The 23,160-nt window shown below is 38.8% G+C and overlaps 1 protein-coding gene across 2 annotated transcripts; it reads right to left on the bottom strand.

Annotated features, from left to right (window-relative positions):
* Positions 1 to 8,703: 8,703 nt before the first annotated feature.
* Positions 8,704 to 12,975, bottom strand: LOC105923947 (CCN family member 3). Of its 2 annotated transcripts, none has more exons than XM_012859864.3 (5): positions 12,771 to 12,975; positions 12,321 to 12,549; positions 11,963 to 12,217; positions 11,449 to 11,672; positions 8,704 to 9,559 (listed from the first exon to the last, which is right to left on the bottom strand). In XM_012859864.3, the coding sequence occupies exons 1-5, from the start codon at positions 12,819 to 12,821 to the stop codon at positions 9,266 to 9,268; spliced, it is 1,053 nt and encodes a 350-aa protein (XP_012715318.2). In that variant the 5' UTR covers positions 12,822 to 12,975; the 3' UTR covers positions 8,704 to 9,265. The 2 variants fall into 2 exon arrangements, with proteins under 2 accessions (XP_012715318.2, XP_012715317.2); XM_012859863.3 differs by having other exon boundaries at positions 8,704 to 9,562; positions 12,771 to 12,974.
* Between the last annotated feature and the right edge of the window lie 10,185 nt (positions 12,976 to 23,160).

Here is a 23,160-nt window from a genome sequence, read left to right as displayed (position 1 = left end):
TCCTTTATTTTGTCCATCTGCCTTAAATAGTAATAATCACCTTCACTTAATTTGGTTAATTTTCTACACTCACATATTGGAGTTTTTTCACACAGAAGTCCATAACAATAAAGTACACACGGGTATTTTCTGTTGGCTTAAAATGCAAAGTAAATGTAGCGTTTTGTCAACAACTGTTATTTACTACCGTCAGTACATGCATCAATTTTAGTTATCCCTACCTCACTGGTCAGTCAAAGGCAAGATCAAATTTGAGCAATTTGATTGGATGTGATGGACTGGGAGGAGAACGGGACTGGTTCATACTGGCAGTCGGCCGGCAGCCGTTTTTTCCCGCTAACCAGTTGGAGCTACAAACTTCTTTTCCTACACGTTTTGCCTGGGTATTGGAGTCACAGAACCAGATCACGCTCAACGTTTTGCCCGGGTTTTGGAGTTGCAGATCTGGACCACGCTCGTGAGCCGGAATGGACTGTTGGACCGGAATTGGAGCAGTTTTGTTGTCTATTATAATCAGTGTTGGGCACGTTACTTTGAAAAAGTAATTAGTTATAGTTACTAGTTACTTCTCCCAAAAAGTAACTGGGTTACCCCACCATAGAAGTAACTAGTTACCAGTAAAAGTAACTATTGCGTTACTTTTTCGTTCCATGATCACTACAGCCTGTTTGTGGTGGATACAGCCTGTTTGATACCTTCAGCTTTGTTTGTTGTTTTTATGGGTACAACCTATTTAAAAGGGTTGATTTGAACCGTTCTACAGCAGCACCGTTGCAATAATTGTGCTTTAAATCTTATTACTAAGCTTTTGGGTTTGTAATATTTAGTTGTAGCACTTCCAGTGATCAATATTTAATTTCTGTGTTCTGCGTTCTGTGCTATTGTTATATTATACTGAAAGTTAACTGTGCTCTGTTAACGCACATTGTCCTTGTTTTACTACTGACCAGTACGGTTTATTAAACTGGTAAAATTTCAACTTTACCAATTCTCCTTCCTTATTTAAGTATACAGTCCAAGTTGCACTTCATTTAGATTTTGGTTGTAGTTCTTTAGCCTTGCGCTTTGAGTAGTGTTTCCATATTTTTGCCTTAAGGTTTGTTCCTTAAATGATGAAAATGGCTGAGGTCCTTTTTTGACAAGTTTTAAGTCACAGTCCATTTTAAAATCAAGGTTCATAAATGTGGGCTAAACATTCATTGCCAGGGGGTCTAAATCAACAGGATCAACAATTCTTTGAGTGTTTTAACTGGTATATTTGACAATTCAAGATTTGCAAAGACAACGTGATTGAAGTTTTGATGTTCTCCTCGTCCTTCAACTTTATCTGTTTCTATAGATCTCTTTCTCATTCACCGATTGTTTCAGCAGCTGTCCGAGTGGCTGGTCTCAGACGATCTTGGAGGGGAACACGCTGGATGTGGAGGTCCTGGGCTGGTGTGGTTATATGTGGTCTGCGTTTGTGAGGCTGGTTGGATGTACTGCCAAATTCTTTGAGACGGCTTATGGTACAGAAAAGAACATTCAATACATGAGCAACAGCCATGGTTGACATTCCTGCTGTCAGCATGCCAATTGCACGCTCCCTCAAATCTTGTGACATCTGTGGCATCGTGCTGTGTGATAAAACTGTACCTTTCAGAATAGCCTTTTATTGTGGGCAGTCTAAGGTACACTTGTGCACTAATCATGATGTCTAATCAGCATCTTGATATGGCACACCTGTCAGGTGGGATGGATTATCTCAGCAAAGGAGAAGTGCACACTATCACAGATTTGGTTTGTGAACAATATTTGAGGGAAATGGTGATATTGTGTATGTGGAAAAAGTTTTAGATCTTTGAGTTCATCTCATAAAAAATGGGAGCAAAACCAAAAGTGTTGCGTTAATATTGTTGAGTGTAGATTGTTGTTCTGTAGCGTAAACCCCTGAGGTAAAACAACTAGTTTTTCTGCTCTACGTTAAAACTGAGTTCCATCTTGTTGTTCAACAGACAAATGGCCTAAAGTTTTTTGTGCCTGTTGTGTTTTCTGCATTTTATCTTGGAAGAACAAAAGCTTCAACCTTACACCAACTTACAAACATTATTATATGTTGTATTCTTGCTTATATAAATATCTGATTAATAAACAGCCATTTTGTTGTCACGATTAAACACCTATCCTGTTGGACCTGTGACATTGTCGATGTTCCCACTTAGTCACCTTCTGTAATTTAATTTGGCTTCACTGCAGTTCTGATACAGGTTTCTCAACAAAGACATTACCAGTCATTTGTTTTAATGCTGCACTGTGTTGCTTTGGACTAGCTTTTACTTCTTGGCTATTTATAGAAGAAATTAATGAAACTAGGAGGAGCAGCTGAACCATTTGCAGAGAAGTGAAAGTGAACATTGCAAAATGCAAATATGCTTAAAGCTGCTGTACACAAGTCAATTATTCTCTGACGCACAGAAACTCATCTTTACACACCCAGGAAGGTAAGGGTGAACTTTTCTCTTATGAAGGCGAATTTGAGTCTTTATGATTAATAAAACTAATGTTGGATATTTCATGAAACAACCTTTGCTGGAGTCAATTAAAAGTTCTTATCGCTACAGCTAAATGTTTTCATCGCAAATTAAACAGTGTGCCAAGAACAAGTTGTTCTACTTTTACATAATCTTTACATCTCCTGTAAAAACCATGCCAAAACAAGTTTATTTGTCTCTTGTGATGACCTTGAGGTAAAAAAAAAAAAGAGTTTAAAACAATATGTCAGTCTTTTTTGCTGACATATTTGTGGCAGATTTGAAAAGTGTTGGCTGTGACCTGGGATAAAATCTAGGCTAATAAAGAAAGCAAAATTCTGTCAACCGTAGTCAAGAGTTAGTCGGGATCTTGTGAGTCCAGCAACTTGTTTGTTTTAGTTGTACTGAAGGAATTTCTGTTTTGTTTTCTTAAAAATTATTTTGTAGCTATTATTATTGCACAGAAAAGCATTTATCTGGCAAAGACAGCTTTGACAACTCAGTAGATGGTCACAATTGATTATCTAACCTCCAACCGTCTCTCTGGTACATAAGCTTAACACATTGCTTCTACAACTTGGATGAAATTTAGCAATTTTCACATTATTATTTTTATTTTAATGTTAAGGATGACTTTAAGCACTGGTCAGAATAATGAAACAGCACATTATGATCATCTGCAAATAGAGAAATCAAATAGTAGGCAAATTGTCATGAACTGTGGATGTTGTGTGTTTTTTTTCTCACTTATTTCTGTATTTTGTTCCTTTAGGTGTTGTTTTTGTTACTATTTTTCTGTATTCACTCCTTCACTTGTTTTGAGTTTTTTTTAAGCTATTTCCTGAGGTTCTCTGATTTAATTATTGGGCTCCATACAAATACGCTTAATAATAGCTTCTAGTTCCTGTACCTTGTCCTTTCACAGGGTCAATGATAACTTTAACTTTGACGTTGTTACGTGACAGAAACACACATGGATGATACGAGTCAAATTCAGGCCTACAGCCTTCTGAAAATGAACTACTAAGTGCTCAATTTCTTTTCTCTGGACATTTTGGTTGATGTCCAGGGGCTGTGCTCATACGTTATGTCATGCAAAGGATTGTGGGATACCTAAAGACTTCTTAGCGCCGGTAAGGGACGTTGCGGGGTTCCTAGGCAAAACTAGTCATGGGAGGGAGCATACAGGCTGCTTTTCTTACCTCCTTCTTTAATGACTGCACTATTCGGACAGCACTTATCATGGCGACCGCTGATGCAGTTCTGATTTGGCTAAAGAGTTCTGACTCTGTAAAGGTATTTGGATTGAGCCCTGGTCTTTTCCCCTTTGGTATGAAGTTTCTTTTGTGATTTGGTCTTCCTATCCAGTACCTTTCACTTTGCTCTCTACTCTCCTTCAGCTGTTCAACATTTCTCTGATTTGACTTACCTGTTCTCTACATCCTCCCCCACTCCTTCTCAGAAATTAGGCTTCTTGGTTCTCATCGTTCTCTGCTGGTTTATTATTGATTCTGTCCTCTGCATTTCCACGTTCCCTTAGGTTCCTCCTTTTTGTAACTAATAATCCTTTCATTGCAATATTCTGCCGCCTGTCAGTCTACCTTTGGTTCCTCTGCTGACACCAATCATGACATATAGTATATATTTTTTGCATAAGGATTCAAGCCCAAAACATATTGTCATCTCATGCATGTCATATTCTAAGTTTATTTCTTTATTTAATATTTGGGTTTCTCACTTTTCAGGTAAACAAGACTTTGTGTGATTTGGATGCAACGTCAATGTACCCGTCTTAGTAAAAAGGCTTGATGTTATTTTAAAACCTTTAGAAATTTATTTATAATTTAAGATGTGTAAAGTGGCTTCACCCCAGGAGCTACAGAGCTTGTGTATTAACAGATGGTAAATTATTTAAAAAATCTTTCATTTAGGTATGGCCACATGCAGTTGTAGCCTGTCTGAGGATCAGTTCTGCTGCTCCATTTGTCGGGAAATCTTCACCAAGCCTGTCTCAGTGCCATGTGGACACACTTTCTGCATGGCCTGTCTGAAGGAGTTGGAACACAAGCAAGAGTATCAGTGTCCGTTGTGCAGAGAAAAGTTAAACAAAGAGCACAAACTACATGTTAACATCACAATCAGAGAGATTGTAGATCATTTTAAGAAACATCATGTGAGAGCAGAGATCGGATGCTCAATGAAATCTCAGAGGAAGCCAGGTGGTCTATGTACAGCGAACATATACAGAGCTGCAAACGGCTGGTTGGCAGGCCTAAGTCGGTCAAAGCCTTTTAGCTGGGTCCAGATGTTAAAAAGAGGACTTCAGGGTCTATCAGACCTTTTATGCTGTTTTTTTAATGGCATAAACCCAACTTACTATTGGATCTTTATTTATCCTTTGTTTGTTATGCCATAATTAAAACAAAGGCTTCATAGAGCCTTCTATGAGGCAATTTTCTGTATACTTAGTTGAACTAAAGTGGAACTGGGAATCTGTGAGAGTATATGGGCTCTTGTCTGTATGCAGAAGGTTCTGTGGTTTAGGAAACATGTTTATGTTCGTACCTTATGTAACAAGGTTTAAAGGCTTTTAAGATGCCGATGCATTGCTGCTTAAAACTGTAAGTGAATTCATATCAGGGGTGGTGTGTTTCATGTTTTATTTCTACATTAAATTAAGCTGTACAAGGGATTATCTGCCAGAGTGTATCACATTTTGAGATTGTTACTCCCCTTCCTTCATGAGATTTGTGACCTCTTATTTAAAGCTGGATGATACTTTTGCATGCTCCATGAAAAGCGCAGGCTGAGAATCATACCACTAGAGGGCGCCATGTGTCAGCGCTCCTTATTGTGATTGTGGAGCCTCTGCTGTAGTAGCACAGGGACTCTGGAACCACCTTTCTTTTTTAATTAAGTTCCCCCCTTTATTGAGGTATTTAAATTATTACTTACGACACTTTCCCCTTGTTTTTATTCAGATTATGTATTTCCTTTTAATGTAATTTAACTTTTAGTAGCATGCCTCTGTGTATTTCTTGATTCTATTTGCTTTCTTGCTTGATATCGTTACTGTACTTCACTTTGGCAAACTCTGGTTGCTATACAAGTGAGCTTTATAAGTAAAGTCGATTGATTGATATACCCTACGGTGATTGACAAAAGTAGGCAGAGAAACCTAATTAGTTTCCATGATCGATTTCAGTGTCTGGAAGGAATGATCAGTTAAAATCAGGATAAACCCAAAGCAATTACATGCAATAACTCAGTAGCTGTTTGCCTCACAAATCCAAATGTTTGTTTGACTGTTACTGAGGTCGGGTCGGTTCAAGTCACATACTTGCAGACTTCAGTTTTAATCTCCACTCACACTAACAGGTTTTTGTGGGCAAGCCCTCCCTGCCGACTCACTGCAATTAGTGCAGACTGACATAGACTTTTCCCCAAATGGGAGTAAAATCAGGCAGAAAAATGTTATGGTGTTTCCACCAGCTTTTAGAAATCAAAACCATAGAGGATTATTACATTTTTTTCTCAATATACCATGGTACAGAAATAGAATCTACAGTCATGGCCAAAAGTATTGAGAATGACACAAATATTATATTTTCACATGATCTGCTGCCCTCTGGTTTTCATGTGTGTATGTCAGAAGTCATCACATACGTACAGAAATACAATTGCAATCATATGAGTAACAAAAGCTTTTAATGACAGAATGAGTTAATGCAGCAAGTCAATATTTGCAGTGTTGACCCCTCTTCTTCAGGACCTCTGCAATTCTCCCTGGCATGCTCTCAATCAACTTCTGCATTAGACTTTGCAAATATTAACATTTGAATCATTCTCAATACTTTTGGCCATGACTGTAGTCTGATGTGTTTGTAAGTTCACAACAATGTCATAAACACAGAGCAACATGGCATTGTTTAAAAACTATTACAATCACAGAGAGATAATAAAGAAGTAAAAGCAACCTAACACACAAAAATAAATTAAAACTTTTAAACAGTATACATATAGGCGATAATGCTTTTATTTGGAGCTTTAGTTAAATAACTGACATGTCTGAATAAAATATTTTCCAATTAGAGTCTAGTTATCTATCAGAAATACTACAGTTCTGTTCATAAAATCCAGTTAAACATAATATTTTTACGAGCCACTAATGTTTAGGGTTCTGGTATTTATTTGTCATTGTTTTCTCATTATTTCAGTTTGTCATAATCAATTCATCTGTCTATGTTTAGTTTCTTATTTCTGCTGCATTTTGGTTTCTCCCTTATATTATTCTTAGCCTTTTCTCCTTTTTTGGTAGTTCCAGCCTAGTATCCTGCCCTGCCTGTAAGTTTGTGTTTTGTTATCAACAAATCTTTCAGCACCGTGCTGTTCGTGAAGTTCTCTCGGCAACTTGATCCTTCCACAATAAAATGTCATCTGTTCAAGATAGAAACACACACACACACACATATATATATATATATAGATAGATAGATAGATAGATAGATAGATAGATAGAATCTGTAGTCTGATCACTATAGCAGGTCCAAATAAACTTGTTTCAGTGTCCAAACATAAATCTACTGAAAGCAGTCTGTTAGAGTGAACTCCTTGTCTTTTTAAGGACCTCCCGGGCAGGTTAACTAGTGTTCAAAAACTAGGGTTTTTGAGGCTGATGAAAACTAATTTCCTGAAGGTTATTGACCGAATAGGCAAGGTCCAGGATTCAGCATCTTACAATAAGTAACTAAATCTGTGCAAACCGCTAAATCCTGAAATCTCACCTCTGCGCAACAAGACAAGTGTTCATAGTTTCAAGAAAGGAAAATGTCAGCATCATTAAATAAACGGTGGTTAAATGTCTAGCCACAGTGCTAACTTTCTCTGATGTCTTATTTCTTGAAGTCTCCTAATGTATTGTGTTTTTGTTTTCTGATTCTTAGATCTGATTTACAGCTTTGCTTTTATGTGGTGACGTTGAGTACCCTAAAACACACCTACAAATAAAATAAGTGTATTATTATTATTATTATTATTATTTTTATTATAAAGTTCTTCTTTCATAGTTTATGTACAAATGTGGGCAAGCATGAATATGCAAATAGGTATGTGCATGTCTGCGAGGGGTATTCTATATTTGTAATGGAACAAGGAAAAATAAAAGTGGGTAACCAATGGTTTTAATTTTTGTTTTCCTCTCATGTCTCAAATCTTTTCATCTACCAATATTAAATAAATACATTTCTCAAAAGTTTGACTATATCTTACAAATTTGATATTTATTTCAATTACATGATCATGTATGAAAAAAACAACAAGAGCAAGTATGATCAACAGCAGCAAATATAAAAAATATAGCATACATTCATAACATTGTGTATTTAATACACAATCAGTCAAACAAGCTATCACAAAAATATATGTTATGTACACATTAATAAAAATAATGAACCAGACCAAAAGGGAAAAAAAAATAAAACAAAATAAAGAAATAATCTTCTATGTTTCTGAAAAGACTATTTACTCTATGAGGGTAATATTTCAGAGAGATGTTAAAAGTGACACTAAGACGCCACAGCGACCTCTTTCATAAGACAACCCCGATCGTGGTCCATGTCAAGGTACACATTTGAGTTATTCCAAATATGTGACCTGTATATAACTTTTTTCGAAAGAAATTTCAGTAGGAAAATCATACTTCTTTTATAAGCTTTTACTTCTGAAGGTCTTTGTTATTAGTGTGAATAACAGTGTAGAACATAGACCTCCATGATCGTGTTGTCCAGGATAAACAAATAAATAATTTTACTCTTTAATGGAGATTGCTTTAAATTAATGTCTATTTACAAACATTGGAAAACTCTCTGCAGCACTTTTGAGAGCACATTTCAAGTGCTTTCATAAGAGTCAGTAATAGTTCAGAACAACTAATTTGTCCACAGGATGCAACCAGCAGTAAAAGCGCTGCGAAGGCCTGTTGAAATTCAAATTCTTCTTCATATTCTCCAGTCAAATGAATTGTCTTTTTGGAGGCCTAAACATATACGAAAACTCACTCAAGTTTGCTGGTGAATAACATTTTTTTTTAAAGTTTTAAGTGCTTTGCTTGTCCCTCAAAAATCACTTTATATACTGTTGAGACAATACTATGCCTCTCACTTACTCATTTGATTTGGCAGTATCCCAAGGACAGTGGGTAATTATTAACCCATTGGAGCTGAGAAGGAGGGCCAATTTTATTGCTTGTGCTTACAATAATACATGGAAAATTGTCTTTTACCAACTGATTAATTTCTGTAACATTGTGCATGAAATGAAAAAAGAAATATAACCAAAATTCTGGATTAAATATATAATTTAGTTATTTATAATTAATTATAACTCAATAAAACAATTAATTAGATTTATAATTTAATTCATAATTTAAAATGACAGTCATCAGTTAATTTACATCCATTCAAATTTTAAAGAATTTTGAATTCTATTAAGTTGGCCTATTATAAACCTTACGATGTGAAAGGTAGGAATATTAGGTTGAGGTTTTGATGTCGGTGGTCTGTGTCGAGCACTCTTTGGGGGCTTCTGTTGGTCTAACAGTCCCAAGTTCAATGTCTGCCATAGATTGGCTGCTTTGTTCCTTATTGGTAGCTTTAAATATTGTTCTCTACATTAGTGTCCTACTCAATGAAACTCATATTGTGGAAAAAAAGGCCCGTCTTTAATAATTTGGCGTATGCAGCTACAAGCTGGGCTTGTCATACTCTCATGCCACCGTATGAGAGCTGTGATGGCTCCCAAACAGCATCGTCTCGGGGGCAATGCGTGTGACAAACACAGGTCAGCACCGCCATGACTGGCTTTCGGCTCGTGTTTCCATTGGAACACTGGAACTCCACCAGAGTGGTCTTGGTTCTGTGGGGGGTGCAGCAGTGGCCGTCTGTGCAGGTGCCGCAGTAGCGAGGCTTGTAGGCCAGGACGCTGGTGCAGTTCTTATAGGATAGGTGAACAGCTTTGTCACTCCTTACAACTCTCTGGCATCTGCTGCCTCTCTGCTGGGGGGAGGATGACATAATGATATATTTTAACTAAAAAAATTACTTTTGTTAGAAAAATGCTCACATTGCCATGTTGGTATTCATAGCAAACATTATCTATTAAGCCAAGGTTAGTTATAATGATGAAATTAGCTAGAATGCCAGTTTTAGGTAATGAGCTACCAAAAGCATGTTGCTTTACAGTAGATTATACGCTAATTAGGGGTGTCCCGATACCAGTTTTTTCCAGACCAAGTATAAGTATGAGTAATTTAGTTTAGATACTTGCTGATTCCAAGTACCATACTGAGAACTTAATAAATTAACACTTATAGATCACGAATAACTTAAGAATATAATTGACCACTTAAAACGACTGACCATCAAGGTGGTTACAATCTGTAACCAAATGAATTTGGTTACAGATTCAGTTCTCCTTCTTTTTCTTTTGGAGGGTCAGCAAACAAGCTCTTGGTGTATAGCACCACCACCTGGTATAGAGTGGTATCGAGCCTTTGAGTTGTAGCATTGTCCAGCCCAGGAGGAAAATTGGTATCAGTTCATAGTATCAGATTGCTTTTACAAGTACGAGTACGAATACTTGACGCTGGTATCGACTAATATTGACTAAACACCACTAATGCTAATATTAGCTAAAATGTTAACATAAATACATTCGCTATTAAACGGGAACATTATCCAATTAGATAATATACCAGCATTTGCTATTATGTTAACATTAGCTGAATCTGTACTTATGTATGTTAGCTAATAATAGGCAACACTATCCAAGTATATCCAGCTGCAGTCATGGACACTGCAAAACACACCCCTGACTTCAGGGATTAGTGTTAGGCATCTTTAGCTGCTGAAGCTGCAGCTACACCCTAGTCAGACTATCTGTTGGGGTAACAGAGCACCTCATCAATAGCTAATGTTGGCTAACAAACTAACACTATCAATGTTGGCCAACTCTAGCAGGTTAGCTAACAAAATCTATAGCGGCGTCTCAATTCGAAGGACGCATTTTAAGGCCGGTTATGTCACAACGATGCGCGGAGGCTGTCCCATCTGGCAAAAATTCTGAGGATGCTTAAAATGCAGCCTTCGAATGAATAGGACCCAGCCTACACAGCCTTAGGAGGACCCAGCCTTCGGAGGATGCTCTGGAGGATCCTCAGCCATTGGTAAATGGGACAGTCTAGCCTTTGGAGCACTTCCTGGTTGCGACACGACGTCATCACGTCTACCCCAAGACCGGGAAAAACAGCGCCAGACAACAAAAAAATGGATATGGAAATTTTTATTTAATTTTTTTTATTTACTTGTTATTGGAGGAGGACAGTCGCCTTAGACGGCTTCGGCGGCAGCAAAACCGGTGACAAATTTTTCTCAGGCCTGGAAAGCACAGTAGAGAGGTAACATTTACCTGCTATTATTTTCACCCAGGGGCCTGCTAATGATCATAATATACCAGTTATTAAACAAACGCTCGTCAGCAGATTGACGAATATGTTTAAATATAAAATTTTATATTTACTTGTAAGACTTGATATAAGCTTGTGTTTGTAACTTTAGTAATTTGAATTGAATAGTTAAATGTGTACAAACCCTGTAAATAACTGACTTAAATCACTACTTTCACTATCACTAAAAAAGCGCATAAAGCACCTCTGGAAATCTTATGGCAGGCGAGGCCACTAAGGATGGTATCGGTGCATCCTCAGAATTCGGGGAAAAGGAGGACGCATTCGAAGGCTGCATTTTAAGCATCCTCAGAATTTTTGGGACAGCCTCCAAATGGGGTCTTTCAAAGGACGCAGCCTGCAAATTGAGACGCAGCTAATTTCTCTGGAACACAGGGAATCACATGCCGGCCTAATGAATTACCGGATGAAGCTTACCCGTAGTGCAACCTGAGTCATCTGTCCCTGCAGGTCCTCACAGGGTCTGATCATACACAGCCGGCTCTGCTTCACCATCTCACAGCGATCGTTCTTGTTTGTGACCCTGGTGGACACTCCCATGCCACACGTTTTAGAACAGGCCCCCCACTCGGTGGTCTGCTCTATGCAGTTCAGCCTCGGGTCCCAGCCGCCAAAGCTCACGGCTTCTTCTTGACGAAAGGCTGGATGAGCGCACAAGAATACAGGGTTAGATTGTGTTGAACAGTCCTGCTGTTGGGGAGAAGATATCCTAAAATTGAGTTTCTCAATGTTATTCTTCCATCACACTGTTGATACATATTACAAACATGATTAAACACTCATTCCTTTCCCTATTTCTTTCTTCTTTTTTTACTGTTTCCTCTACTATTATTTGATTCCTGCTTATACCTTAACCCTGGAATAAAGGAACTATGCATAACTTCTCATTGTGTGCAAAGCTGGGGTTCCAGCCCGTCATCCACTCACTCACCCGCCATGGCAAAGCCACCCAGTGCACTGGCTTCACTCTTTGGCTCACACACCCACTTCTCGCAGCATTCTCCAGGCACCTGGACCTTGCGTGGCATTGGACAGTCGGGCCCAGGGAGCATGACATCCAGATTGCAGCGAGGAATGCAGGCTATCTGACCATTCTGGCACAAACACTGGTATTTACAGCTGGGGAAGAAGAACTGTCCATGCTGATAGACTAATCCATCCAACACACACACATTACCCACGCTGACTGGAGGAAAGAGACAAAACAGCGAGTGTCATGGTTTTTTAATAAGCAAACAGCAACCGCCAGGATCGGCATGTGTGATGAACATTGCGTGGAGCCCACTCACCTGCACAGACCCCACTCCTCTTGTGAACATCCACTGAGTAATCACACTGCAGCCCTTTACGCGTGTCGCAGGGTTTCATCTCAGAGCAGACGTGGCCAATTTGACCTGCGCACACCAAACAGCAGGCACAGTCATCCAGGACCAGGGGCACCCCGGGGAGACACACGGGGACCTCCTCAGGACAGAGGCATCTGCGAGGACATATCTGAGCCCAGGCCAGGGTGAAAATCTGCGTGGGAGGTAGAATGGCTTTAGTTTAGGCTTCCAGAATCAGTCGAGAGTGATGGGGAGGTAAATAATTAAACTCCAGATAAATCTCTGAACTGTTACATCTAACTCTTAGATTTTTCCCTTGTAAAAAACATAAAACTGAAAAATAAGACGTCTTCTAAACACAAACTTACATTAGACTTGCATAGTGTTAACTTCAGAAGTAATATTAGTTCTCACCTGTGCAGTCACAATGAAAACCAAAGCAGCTTCAGCTGAAAGATTCGCCATCTTCCCTTGATGCAGAGCAAAATAAAGAAACACCTGCAGGATAAAAGGTTTAACAAGTCCCGTAGTTTTAAGGGGTTTAAGTTCCCTTCCTCGTTGCAGTAAAGCAGAGGTCTGATGTCTCCTTGTCGCCTTGGCTCAGGACTCGGGAGAGGAGGACCTTTTATAGCAGAGCTGTCCTGCCGCTAACATGACGACAGAAAGGAAGGAATGCTGAAGGGATTGCGCCGATTCGGATCAAGTTGAAAGTCACATTTTGTTGTGAGATTCTTTAAAAGGGGAGATGATCAACACAGGAGGTTTCTAACATCCTGATGTTTCAGTTTACACGTGACGTGGTCATTGTCACACAAAGTTGGAGCTACGCTGGATTATCAGCTAATTTACACATTCTTACCTAAATCCTACAGTGTGGAGACAAAGTATTAACCCCTAAATTTTCTCTCTTTTTTTTTAGTTTTCTCCAAGTTTTTAGATCATCTAAGGAATTTTAAAATCACACAAAGATAACCTGAATCAGTATGAAAAAAGCAGTTTTCAAATGAAGGCTTCAGTCATTAAGTGCTTACAATCTTTCCAGATCAAACTGGTCCTATGTGATGTTTTTTTATTAAGACAGATTTGAGCATTTCCAAGCATGAACTGCCTATGTTTAGTCACAACACAGCATCTCAAACATATTCATGTCAGAGCTATTAACCTGAGCTACTTCAAAAACTTAATTTCTGGCTACACAACCTAAATAGGCTTGAGCTTAATGACATTCTGGACATTCCGCTTTAGGATTTTCTCCTAGAGAGCCAAACTCATGGTTCAGGTAAACCCTTTCCACACTGATAGATGTGTTAAGGTTTGATAATGAGTTTGTTTCTGATTTCTTCCTCTTTTTTTCCAGATTGGGATGGATTGGGATGCATTGATTTCTGATATCTTTTATTCTTGCTTCATATTCTCAGGAGGATTCAGTTTTAAGTTATAGGGTATGGCTGTGGCTAATGAAACAGAACCAAAAAAATGTAGCTAATCACAGGTAATTCATGATTAACAACATGGGACAATTATAATCTAACCATTGTGTCAGGTGGATTTGGATAGCTTTCTTTGACCTCATAGTTGAAATTATTTGTTTAAAACTTATTTAACCACTTCATCTTTGCCTGATTTGTTTAAAGTCCAAAACATCAGTATGTGACAAAAGGGAAAATAAAAATAAAACCTTTTCACAGGTTTGCTCTGTGTTCAAGATTCACTCTCTTTGAACCAGTGCTTTATTATTATTACATGCATCCTGGCAGTTTCCTCATTTCAGAAACCTTGACCTCTACCACCTGGGAGGTCACTGTGGAAAATTATCTCATTCCCTGCAGAATTGTTTCTGCTTCTTTAAATAGCTCTACAGGGGAAATGTCTGCCAGGGGTGAATCTGGGGCTGGGAATAACATCTCTGTCGGCACATCTGGTTAAAGGAGTGTCAGGGTGCTCTCTGAGCAAACGTTTATGTGCAGGTTATGGAGTTAAAATGAGCGGAAGACTGGACTGAACTAAAAAACAGGAAAGTTGGATTAAAGTAGCTAAGTGTAGCTTTTCATCATTTTTATCCACTTTATATTCCATCGATGCAAAATCATGTTTCATAGCATGTTGTAGCTATCTTCTCTACTTCTGTCTTTATTTTTTAGATAAAGATGGAATTACAGCAAATTTGACAAGTAGTAAGTGCTTATAAAGAGCTATATTATTTGATGCTGTGCAATCGGCATCTCGTTCCCACAGTCATAAATAAATGTCCGTCTCATTCAGTATCATGTCTACTGTACAGACAAATCAGCATCAGACCTTTGCACATGTAGATAAGCTCTTAAGTCATGTGTGGAACAGCTTTGGCATTACTAAATCAAAGCATGTACTTTACAGATTTTTGGAGGAATCTAATAGTACGTACATAAACAACAACCACATTTTTCTCCATGCAGCTACAAATCGGAAAAGTGTGGCCTGCATTGTTTGTGTGTAAGACCAAGGAACCAGCAGAGACATTCAAACGCTCATGTCTTTAAATTAAATAACTTACAAAGACAAGGTGCACCTGTTCTTTTCATGAGTTGTGTGCTCACTTAATTGATAATTATTAATATCCACTACAATGGTTCAGTCAAAGACCAAACCACTGCAAAGTGCTTTCCTCTGTATTTTTTCTTGTTTAAAATTCTGTTCATGTACAGCACTTTGAATTGTCTTGTTACTGAAACGTGCTTTGGTCTCCAGACATGTAAAGCTGGTAGGACATTCCCAACATATTTGCAGCTGTAATTTCAGTGGAAGGTTTTACACAAACAGGCTGCATTCAAATGCATGCTCTAATGTTCAGACTTTAATTTGTAAGAAAGTTTAAAAGGTACGTGTCATTTTCCTCCCACTGCATAATAATGGACTACTTTGTGTTGGTGTATCAAATAAGATACAGATAAAATTCATTAATTTATCATTAAAGTTTAGGGATATTACTGGGAAAAATGTATATATATATATATATATATATATATATATATATATATATATATATATATATATATATATATATATATATATTAGTACACTGGGTATGTGAATGCCTGGGGTTAATGTTTTTATATGTCTGCTTTTATTGGATCATATTTGTTGTTTTATTGGTACCAGACTAAAGTCACATACTTTTCTTTAGTCTGACAGAGTCAAATATCTATATGTGACAAATCACCCAACTCTTGGTGCGCTATGTAACATTCACGCGTGATTCCTTTACCTTCTTCCTCAGAAAGACTTTGACTCCATGTACATCAACAAATTTGCCGTGGGCTTGCTGCCCATTCATGCACAGCGGGTTTTCTCTCGCAGTTAAAGCGAAAGGAAGTAAGCTTTCTGTAAATAATCCTGTGAACGTGAAATGGCTGCTAGCTTTGCCAGAAATCTTGATTCAGTGCTCTTTAAACAGTGGAAGTTGAAGAATGTCAAACTTCACAAGATGGCTTTGTTTGTCTAGTCTGTGTAGATTTCTGCTTCCCTACACCATCTAAGTCGCCGTTCTCCATAATATCCAGCTGTTGAAGAGTGGAACAAGTGGCCATTTGTACTAAAACAGCTGATCATATATCTTTAGAGGCTCACATATAGGTTGGAGTTGCATATGACATACATTAAAACCATTCAAACTATGTTTTTGGGAGTATCCAGCATTCCTCTCTATATTGTCTCTTTCCCTTCGCAGCTTTTCATAACTGGCACAACAGGCTGAGCGAAGTTATAATTTCCATGACCTTCAACTTCTCTGTTAGATAAGCCAGGTCACATGTTGCTTTGGGTATCTGCTTATCTTTCTGTAAACATGGCAATGGTTGACTTCAGACATTCTTCTCAAACAGCATCAAACATGTTTCTGCCACTTTCGGTAGCAAATGTGTGACCGTCATAACATTATACTCAGGCTGAAATTTAGATACATCTTGAAAAACAGGCTTCATACCGCTGCAGTATTCTGGCACAGTATGTCCAAGTGTGATATCTCGCCGGAATGTCTACATTCACCGCATATTTCACTGCATCTGTGAAATATTTGGATCCGACATAGATGAAATTGAATATGGGAGAAGGGATATAATTGAACATAGATGAGATGAAAGGAGGATAGAAAAAGTTACAAAGTATATTAAAATTTGTTGACAAGGAAGCCAAATAAAAAAAAAAAGATGCAACGAACACAATGGCAGCATTGTTCGATGGCACCCCCAGCAGACATGCCCGTGGGTTTTTCTCTGTGGTGACGTGGGCAGGAAGCCGCACCAATCCCAAACATGACCCACAAGGAGCTTGTGTAGAGATATAACAATTTTCACATAGAAACTACAGTAAGTAGCATAAAAAAGCACTTTTTGAACAATATTTGGTAATAAAAGAATAATTGCAGTATAACTGCAAAGCAGTATTTGCTGAAGTAACATGCAAATGTGGGGATACTGCAGGAAATATAAACTTGGCCCAAGCTTTGCTGCCATTGTTTAATGATCTAGTAAATTTTGATAGCATAGAAACTAAAAGGAGAAAATGCAATGGGATGAAGCTGGAGGCATTTGGGACAAAACAGGATCTGCTTTGGGACCGTAGTGGGTGGTTTACTGTGCCGGGCTCTGCAATGTGAGGTCTAGAGTATAGGGCCCAAGCTCATTTATATAGGCCTAGGTACCAGAAGAAAATGTGAGTAGCATGGGTCTGCTCAGTACGGTGGGTCCTGGTACCATCTGAGAAATATGGAGCAGAGAGGGACCCATATTGTCAGGGTTCATATCAGGTCTGGAAGAGCCTATTATGGGCAGAATCTGTTTTAACTCTGGGCCCAAATGTGTTGTTAGCACTAGCACCACACGGGGCCCATCACAGACATGTTTACTGGGTCATGCAACAGAAGCTGCTGAGACTTTCTGCTTGACATCATCTGATTATGTCCTAAGTGTATTTGATCATCCAATAGTTGGAAACATTTTTTGTCACAGTCCAAATCAAGGGCTCAAACAGCTGTTATTGGATTTAGACGACAACAGATCACATGGTCCAAATCTTTTACTATTCATGGCCTACAGGCTGTTGAAGCCTTCCCCATGTGGTCGGGCCACACAGGGGATTCCTCTGGGAAGTTTACATGGCAATATTGTGTGTAAAGTAATATGTTGATGTTTGTGGTCAACAAGGTGTGTGGCACAGTGTGGTGAGGATTCACCCCTTTGTTCCTTTTAAGTTGGATATACTTTTCACAGTTTTGCTTTATGATTTAATGTTTTGCCCCTTTGTTTTCTTTACAGGCTAGTTTTATGAGTTTTAAGTCAGAGCCTAAATTAGTTCACTCTTTAAAAGCATGTTTTGGCTTAATGGTTGGCTAGCTTGGCAAAAACCTGCGATGAACTCTATCAGGACATCACTGGATGTTGACCTGGAACAGTGTCCACCAGCTCGACAGCTGAAAGCCATATGCAACAAGTCACATGGATCCAAACATCTGGGAGGAGACCTGACGAAGGGTGCAAGGTTTGGATTCTCTGTCCCAGAATGATATAATAATAGGCGCCGTCTGTAAAACTGTGAGCTTTAGAATCACAACATGGGATGATGTGTTTCTGAATGCTGCCATAATTTGATCCAGCTTCCAGTGCATGATAAAGTAACTCTAAACACTTGCAATTTTACATATTTTTGCAACATTAGCAACACAAAATATGTTATAGGCCAACACACATTAACATGATTGTGTATGGAAAGGAAAAATACATGTTATTCTCAGATGACAATCTGAAAAGTGTGGCATGCATGTATTCAGGCCATCTTGGGTCAACATTTTGTAGAACCATCCTTTTCCACAGGGTCACAATTTAATTCAGGTCTGGACTTTGACTAGGCCATTCTAACCCATAAACAGGCTTCGATACAAACTTTTCCATTGCCCTGATCCCAAGTCTTCCATAGCCTCTAACAGTTTTTTTTTTCCCCTGGATGGTTCTGTGTTTAGCTCCGTCAGTCTTCTTATTGAGGCTGATCAACTTCCCTGTCCCTGTGGTAGAAGAGCATCCCCACATCATAATGTGGAAATATCTAAGAGTTGGGAATAGTACATTCAGGGGATCATCAGTTGTCAATTTAGGTGGACACCCATGTCTTCGTAGGTTTGAAGTTGGGTCATAGCTTTTCTTTTTTAAATGACGAGTTAAGCAGTGCTCTCTGAAATGTTCAAAGCTAAGGGTATTGTTTTACTAACTAGCTTTGTTTTAGACATCTCCCCAATGTTCTCCAGGATCTGTCTGCTGTGTTCCTTGGTCTTCCTCATGCTGTTTGTTGACTAATGTTAACAAACCCCTGAAGCCTTCACAGAACAGCTTGATTTACACTGAGATTAGATAAAACACAGATGGAGCCTCTATCCTGAAAAGGTTACCTTTGAAGGCAATCGGTGGTAATGGATTTTATTTAGGGGTGTCAGATTGAAATTAGCTTAATATACATAAATGCCACTTTTATTTCTACATTAAATTGGAAAAATTAATTGAAAATTGAATTTTCCTTTTCCTCCCTCTTCAGAATGTAATCTACTCTGTGTTGGTTTAAAATGCCAGTGAACACTATTGAAGTTTGTGGTCGTAAAAATATGATAGAGGGATTTAAGCGAGCAAGCAAAGTTCAGATTTGCTATATATATAAAAAAATCTTCCTGCAACGAGTTAGTTTACATTTTATTTAATTTTTAATTTGTGATGTAAAAAGGAGTTTGAAGTGTTTGGAAGAGGTATACCTTACAGTCCAACAGGGTTTTGCCTTTGCTTTGACCCGTCTCTTATGTCTTCCATGTCCTAAAGTGTTTGTGGTGTGTTCCCAGACATTCGTGTGTCGTGTCCTCAGAGGTCATCTATCTTTTTTTTTTCAACAAATGGCAGCCAGTCAGTGGAAATAACAGCTTGGGGGGTCCCCACAAATCTCTCACGCAGAGTTTATTTGCGCCATGCCACTGTATATGAACTGAATCACGAGAGTGAGGCGACTGTCTTTTATGGTGGGTGGCTTTGCACTAGCAAAACATATTTCATGGAAAAACCTCAGGGTGCATTTCATGGGATGGGAAAAAGGTGGCATGCTTTCTCAAAGTTATAGTCAGCACCTTCCTTCCTGGAAGGGAGAGTCTACAAAACCTTATATGACTAAAATATATATTTAATTGTGAAGTTTCTTTTGTAGTGCTGAACATTATGATATGGACGCATATGGACTTGATAACCATTTGAAATCATATCAGAAAATGTATTAATCATGATCATAACATTAACTCCTTTCATTCTTCTCAGTATGAAAGTAATTTATAACTCCTGATATGCATTTTTAAAGTGAAATATTTTAAAGTGAAATATTTTTCTGCATGACAACCTTTTCTCTTATCAGACTCTAGAGCACGCGTCAAACTCAAGGCTCGCGGGCCGAATCTGACCCATCAAGGCAACTTCTCCTGCCCTCAAGAGCCGACAAAGGCATATCATGTCATAAAGCAGAGGCAAGTGTCCTTTTAAATTGTATAAAGTGGCTAAAACTGTGCCTCCTGTGGCAAATGTTGATTTTTTTTAACTGTGTAGTAACAGCAACTTGTCACTATATGTCAGTTTTCCCACAACACATTAAAACAACCCAGAAATGTCCAAAAAGAGAAATAGTGATGCAGAATGATGAGTTTAAAGTGTAACTCTTCCCAATATCAACTTTTTTTTGGAGTTAAAATGTTTTAATTGGGCCTAAAGGTGCTACTTTTATGTTACTGTGAATCACATTTTAACATTTTTATGTGAATTGGAATGAAATTATGAAATCAAAAGGATCATCTATACAGGTTCAACCAGCCCTTTTAACAATTTCATGATGTCAAAGGAGCCCAATATAGAAATGAGTTTGACACCCCTGCTCTAGAGCATGGGTCTTCAGCCCCGATCCTAAGGACCTACTGTCCTGCCTTATGTTTTAGGTGTTTCCCTGCCTGCACACACCTAACTTAAATAAATGGGTGATTAACAGGCCTGTGCAGCCTTTGATGGCTGCTGAGGAGGTCATGCAATCATTTGATTCAGGCGTGGTGGAGTAGAGACACATCTAAAAGATGCAGGACAGTGTGTCCTCAGGACCAGGGTTGAAGACCCCTGCTGTAGAGGCATGCAGAGCAAAATGGTAGGCTTTCTATTTCCTTTGTTAGTGTCCATCTACAATAAGCAGCACATTTTTTTAACAGTACAGCAAATGGCACGTGTTGATGTTGTCATCAAGCTCGCTGGGCATAATAAATAAGGAGAAAAAAGCAGATGCAGCAAAAGGTTCTGCAGTGCAAAGGTTTTGGGATGGATAAAGGAAACAAAACACATGCAGTGTAAACTAAGAGCAGCTGTAGCATATGTTCTCCTGGAAACTCCAGCTGACAGCCCTGGAAATCAAATGATTGATTATTGAAGAAAACATACATTTCAGTCCATTTACCAAAGCTGAACCTGACTAATACACCAAGAATCTTCCCAGGAACCATATGTTTCATCTCTGCTACAGGACCAACATATAGTGCAGCCACCTTTACACGTTTCAGTACTTCTTTCCCATTTATTGTTTATGCAGATGATGGATACTGATCTAAAGCAGTGGTGAAGGTCGGGCCAGACAGAACTTCACAAAAGTAATGCACAGGGTCTGTAACACTTTCATGGAGGAGACAATCGACTGAGCAATTGCTGTCGATAACTTAATGTTATTCTTCTATAGATGATATTCCACTCTGTCTTTGTGTGTTTAAGTTTTTTGTGAGGAGGCTGGGGTCTTTTGGCATATAAGTGGAGCTCCAGGAGAGCTTTAACTCTGTGGTAGCATCATCTATCTTCTATGGTGTGGTTTGTTGAAGCAGCAGCTTATCTGTAGCTGAGAAGAAGCTAATGGGTAAGCTCATTAGGACAGCCAGCTCTGTCCTGGGATGCCCTCTGGATCCACTGCAGGTGGTGGGAGACAGAAGGACTGTAAAAAAAAGTAACACCATTGTTGGACACCCCATGCATGGAGACATTGCAGAACTGAAGAGCTCTTTCAGTGGCAGACTGCTGCTTCCCAGATGGTCTAATGAGCGCTTCCACAGATTGTCCCCTACAGCTGATGCTAGACCTTATGCATTTGTGGCCAATAGTTTTGAGAATGACACAATAATTACCTTTTCACAGGGTATGCTGCTTCAGAGTGTTTTTGTCAGATGCTTCTATGGTATAATTAAATATAATTACAAGCATTTGTACTCGCTTGACTGAGAAGCAACCCTACACATGAATGGTCTCAGGATACTTTACTGCTGGCATGAGACAGGACTGATGGCATATCAGTCCTGTCCCTGATGGTTTTTTTCTGAAGAGACACCAACAGTCTTTGCCTCACTGTGTGTGCAAATGCACTCACACCTGTCTGCTGCCATTCCTGAGCAAGCTCTGCACTGCTGGTGGCTTGGTCCTGCAGCTAAAACAACTTTAGGAGACTGTCCTGGCGCTTGCTGGACTTTTTTAAGCACCCTGGAGCCTGTTTGGCAACAACTGATCATCTCTCCTTGAAGTTCTTGATAATCCAACAGAGGTGCAACCTTACTAGTTGCTATAAACTTCCCTATTAGGCCGTTTTTGTGCCGTGCAATGATGACTGCATATGTTTCCTTGCAGGTAACCACGATTAACAGAAGGGAAACATTGATGTCAAGCAACATCCTCCTTTTGATGTGTCCCGACTATTATTTTTAACTCAATCATGGCAGATTGAGCTCCAGCCTTGTCCTCATCAACACCCACACCTGTGTTAACGGAGGAATCCTTGAAATGATGTTAGCTGGTCAATTTGTGGCTGGGCTGATATGCAGTGGAAATGGGGGGTAATTTTCATCTTCAAGGCAAATAGGGACTTTGCAATTGATTGCAGTTGAGCTGATAACTCCTCGTAACATTCTGGAGAATATGTAAACTGCCATTATAAACACTGAAGCAGCAGATCCTGTGAAAATGTAATATTTGTCAGTCAAAACTTTTGGTCACGACTGTAGTCTCTGCTGCTCACAACAGGATGTGTGTTTACAACATGCAAATCATTTGTATGGTTCTGATCTGAACATAAATCATTTATACTCTCCCTCAGAGGCTAAGGTACACTGTCTGGCACACTCCTTAGCTGCTTCAAAATGCTGTTGTACTATCCTGCATATTATCTCATATTGGCTGTAGTTTTCATATTGGCTGTAGTTTTCTTCCACTGTTTGCCCAGGGCAATAACAGGTTCAGGTCATATAATTACAATATCATGAAAAAGTGGATTTTCTTCAGTAATTCCATTCAAAAGGTGAAACTTGTATATTATAGTCATTCATTACACACAGACTGATTAATTTCAAGTGTTTATTTCTTTTAATTTTGATGATTAGAACTAATGAAAAACCAGAATCTGAGAAAATTTTAATATTGTGAAAAGGTCCAATATTGAACAGACCTGGTGCCACACTCTAATCAGCCAATTAACTCAAAACATCTGCAAAGAGAAATGGTCTCTCAGTTTAGTTCTCATATCATCAGATGGGCTTGGATAGTTTTGAAGTTATTCAGGATATCTTTGTCTGATACTACTATTTGTTTGATCATCCAAGAGAAATTAAGTGTGGGAGAAAAGCAAAAACAGAAAAAAAAATCTCCAAGAAACCTGGACAGCAGATTGACTTCTTGGAATTATTTAACCAGAGCCACTAAAAGGCCTTTTCACATGACAAGTTCTCTCATTACAATGCTTGAAAAGA

Source organism: Fundulus heteroclitus, chromosome 3, assembly GCF_011125445.2.
Source record: "Fundulus heteroclitus isolate FHET01 chromosome 3, MU-UCD_Fhet_4.1, whole genome shotgun sequence".
Classification (NCBI taxonomy): Eukaryota; Metazoa; Chordata; class Actinopteri; order Cyprinodontiformes; family Fundulidae; genus Fundulus; species Fundulus heteroclitus.
Note: the sequence above shows the minus strand (reverse complement) of the source record. Positions and strands in the feature narration are given on the sequence as shown.

Coding starts and splice junctions, on each gene's coding strand:
- LOC105923947 (XM_012859863.3), bottom strand. CDS start 12,821: ATGGCGAATCTTTCAGCTGAAGCTGCTTTGGTTTTCATTGTGACTGCA. Junction 12,218..12,320: donor GAGGAGTGGGGTCTGTGCAG/GTGAGTGGGCTC, acceptor TCTTTCCTCCAG/TCAGCGTGGGTAATGTGTGT. Junction 11,673..11,962: donor GGGTGGCTTTGCCATGGCGG/GTGAGTGAGTGG, acceptor GCGCTCATCCAG/CCTTTCGTCAAGAAGAAGCC.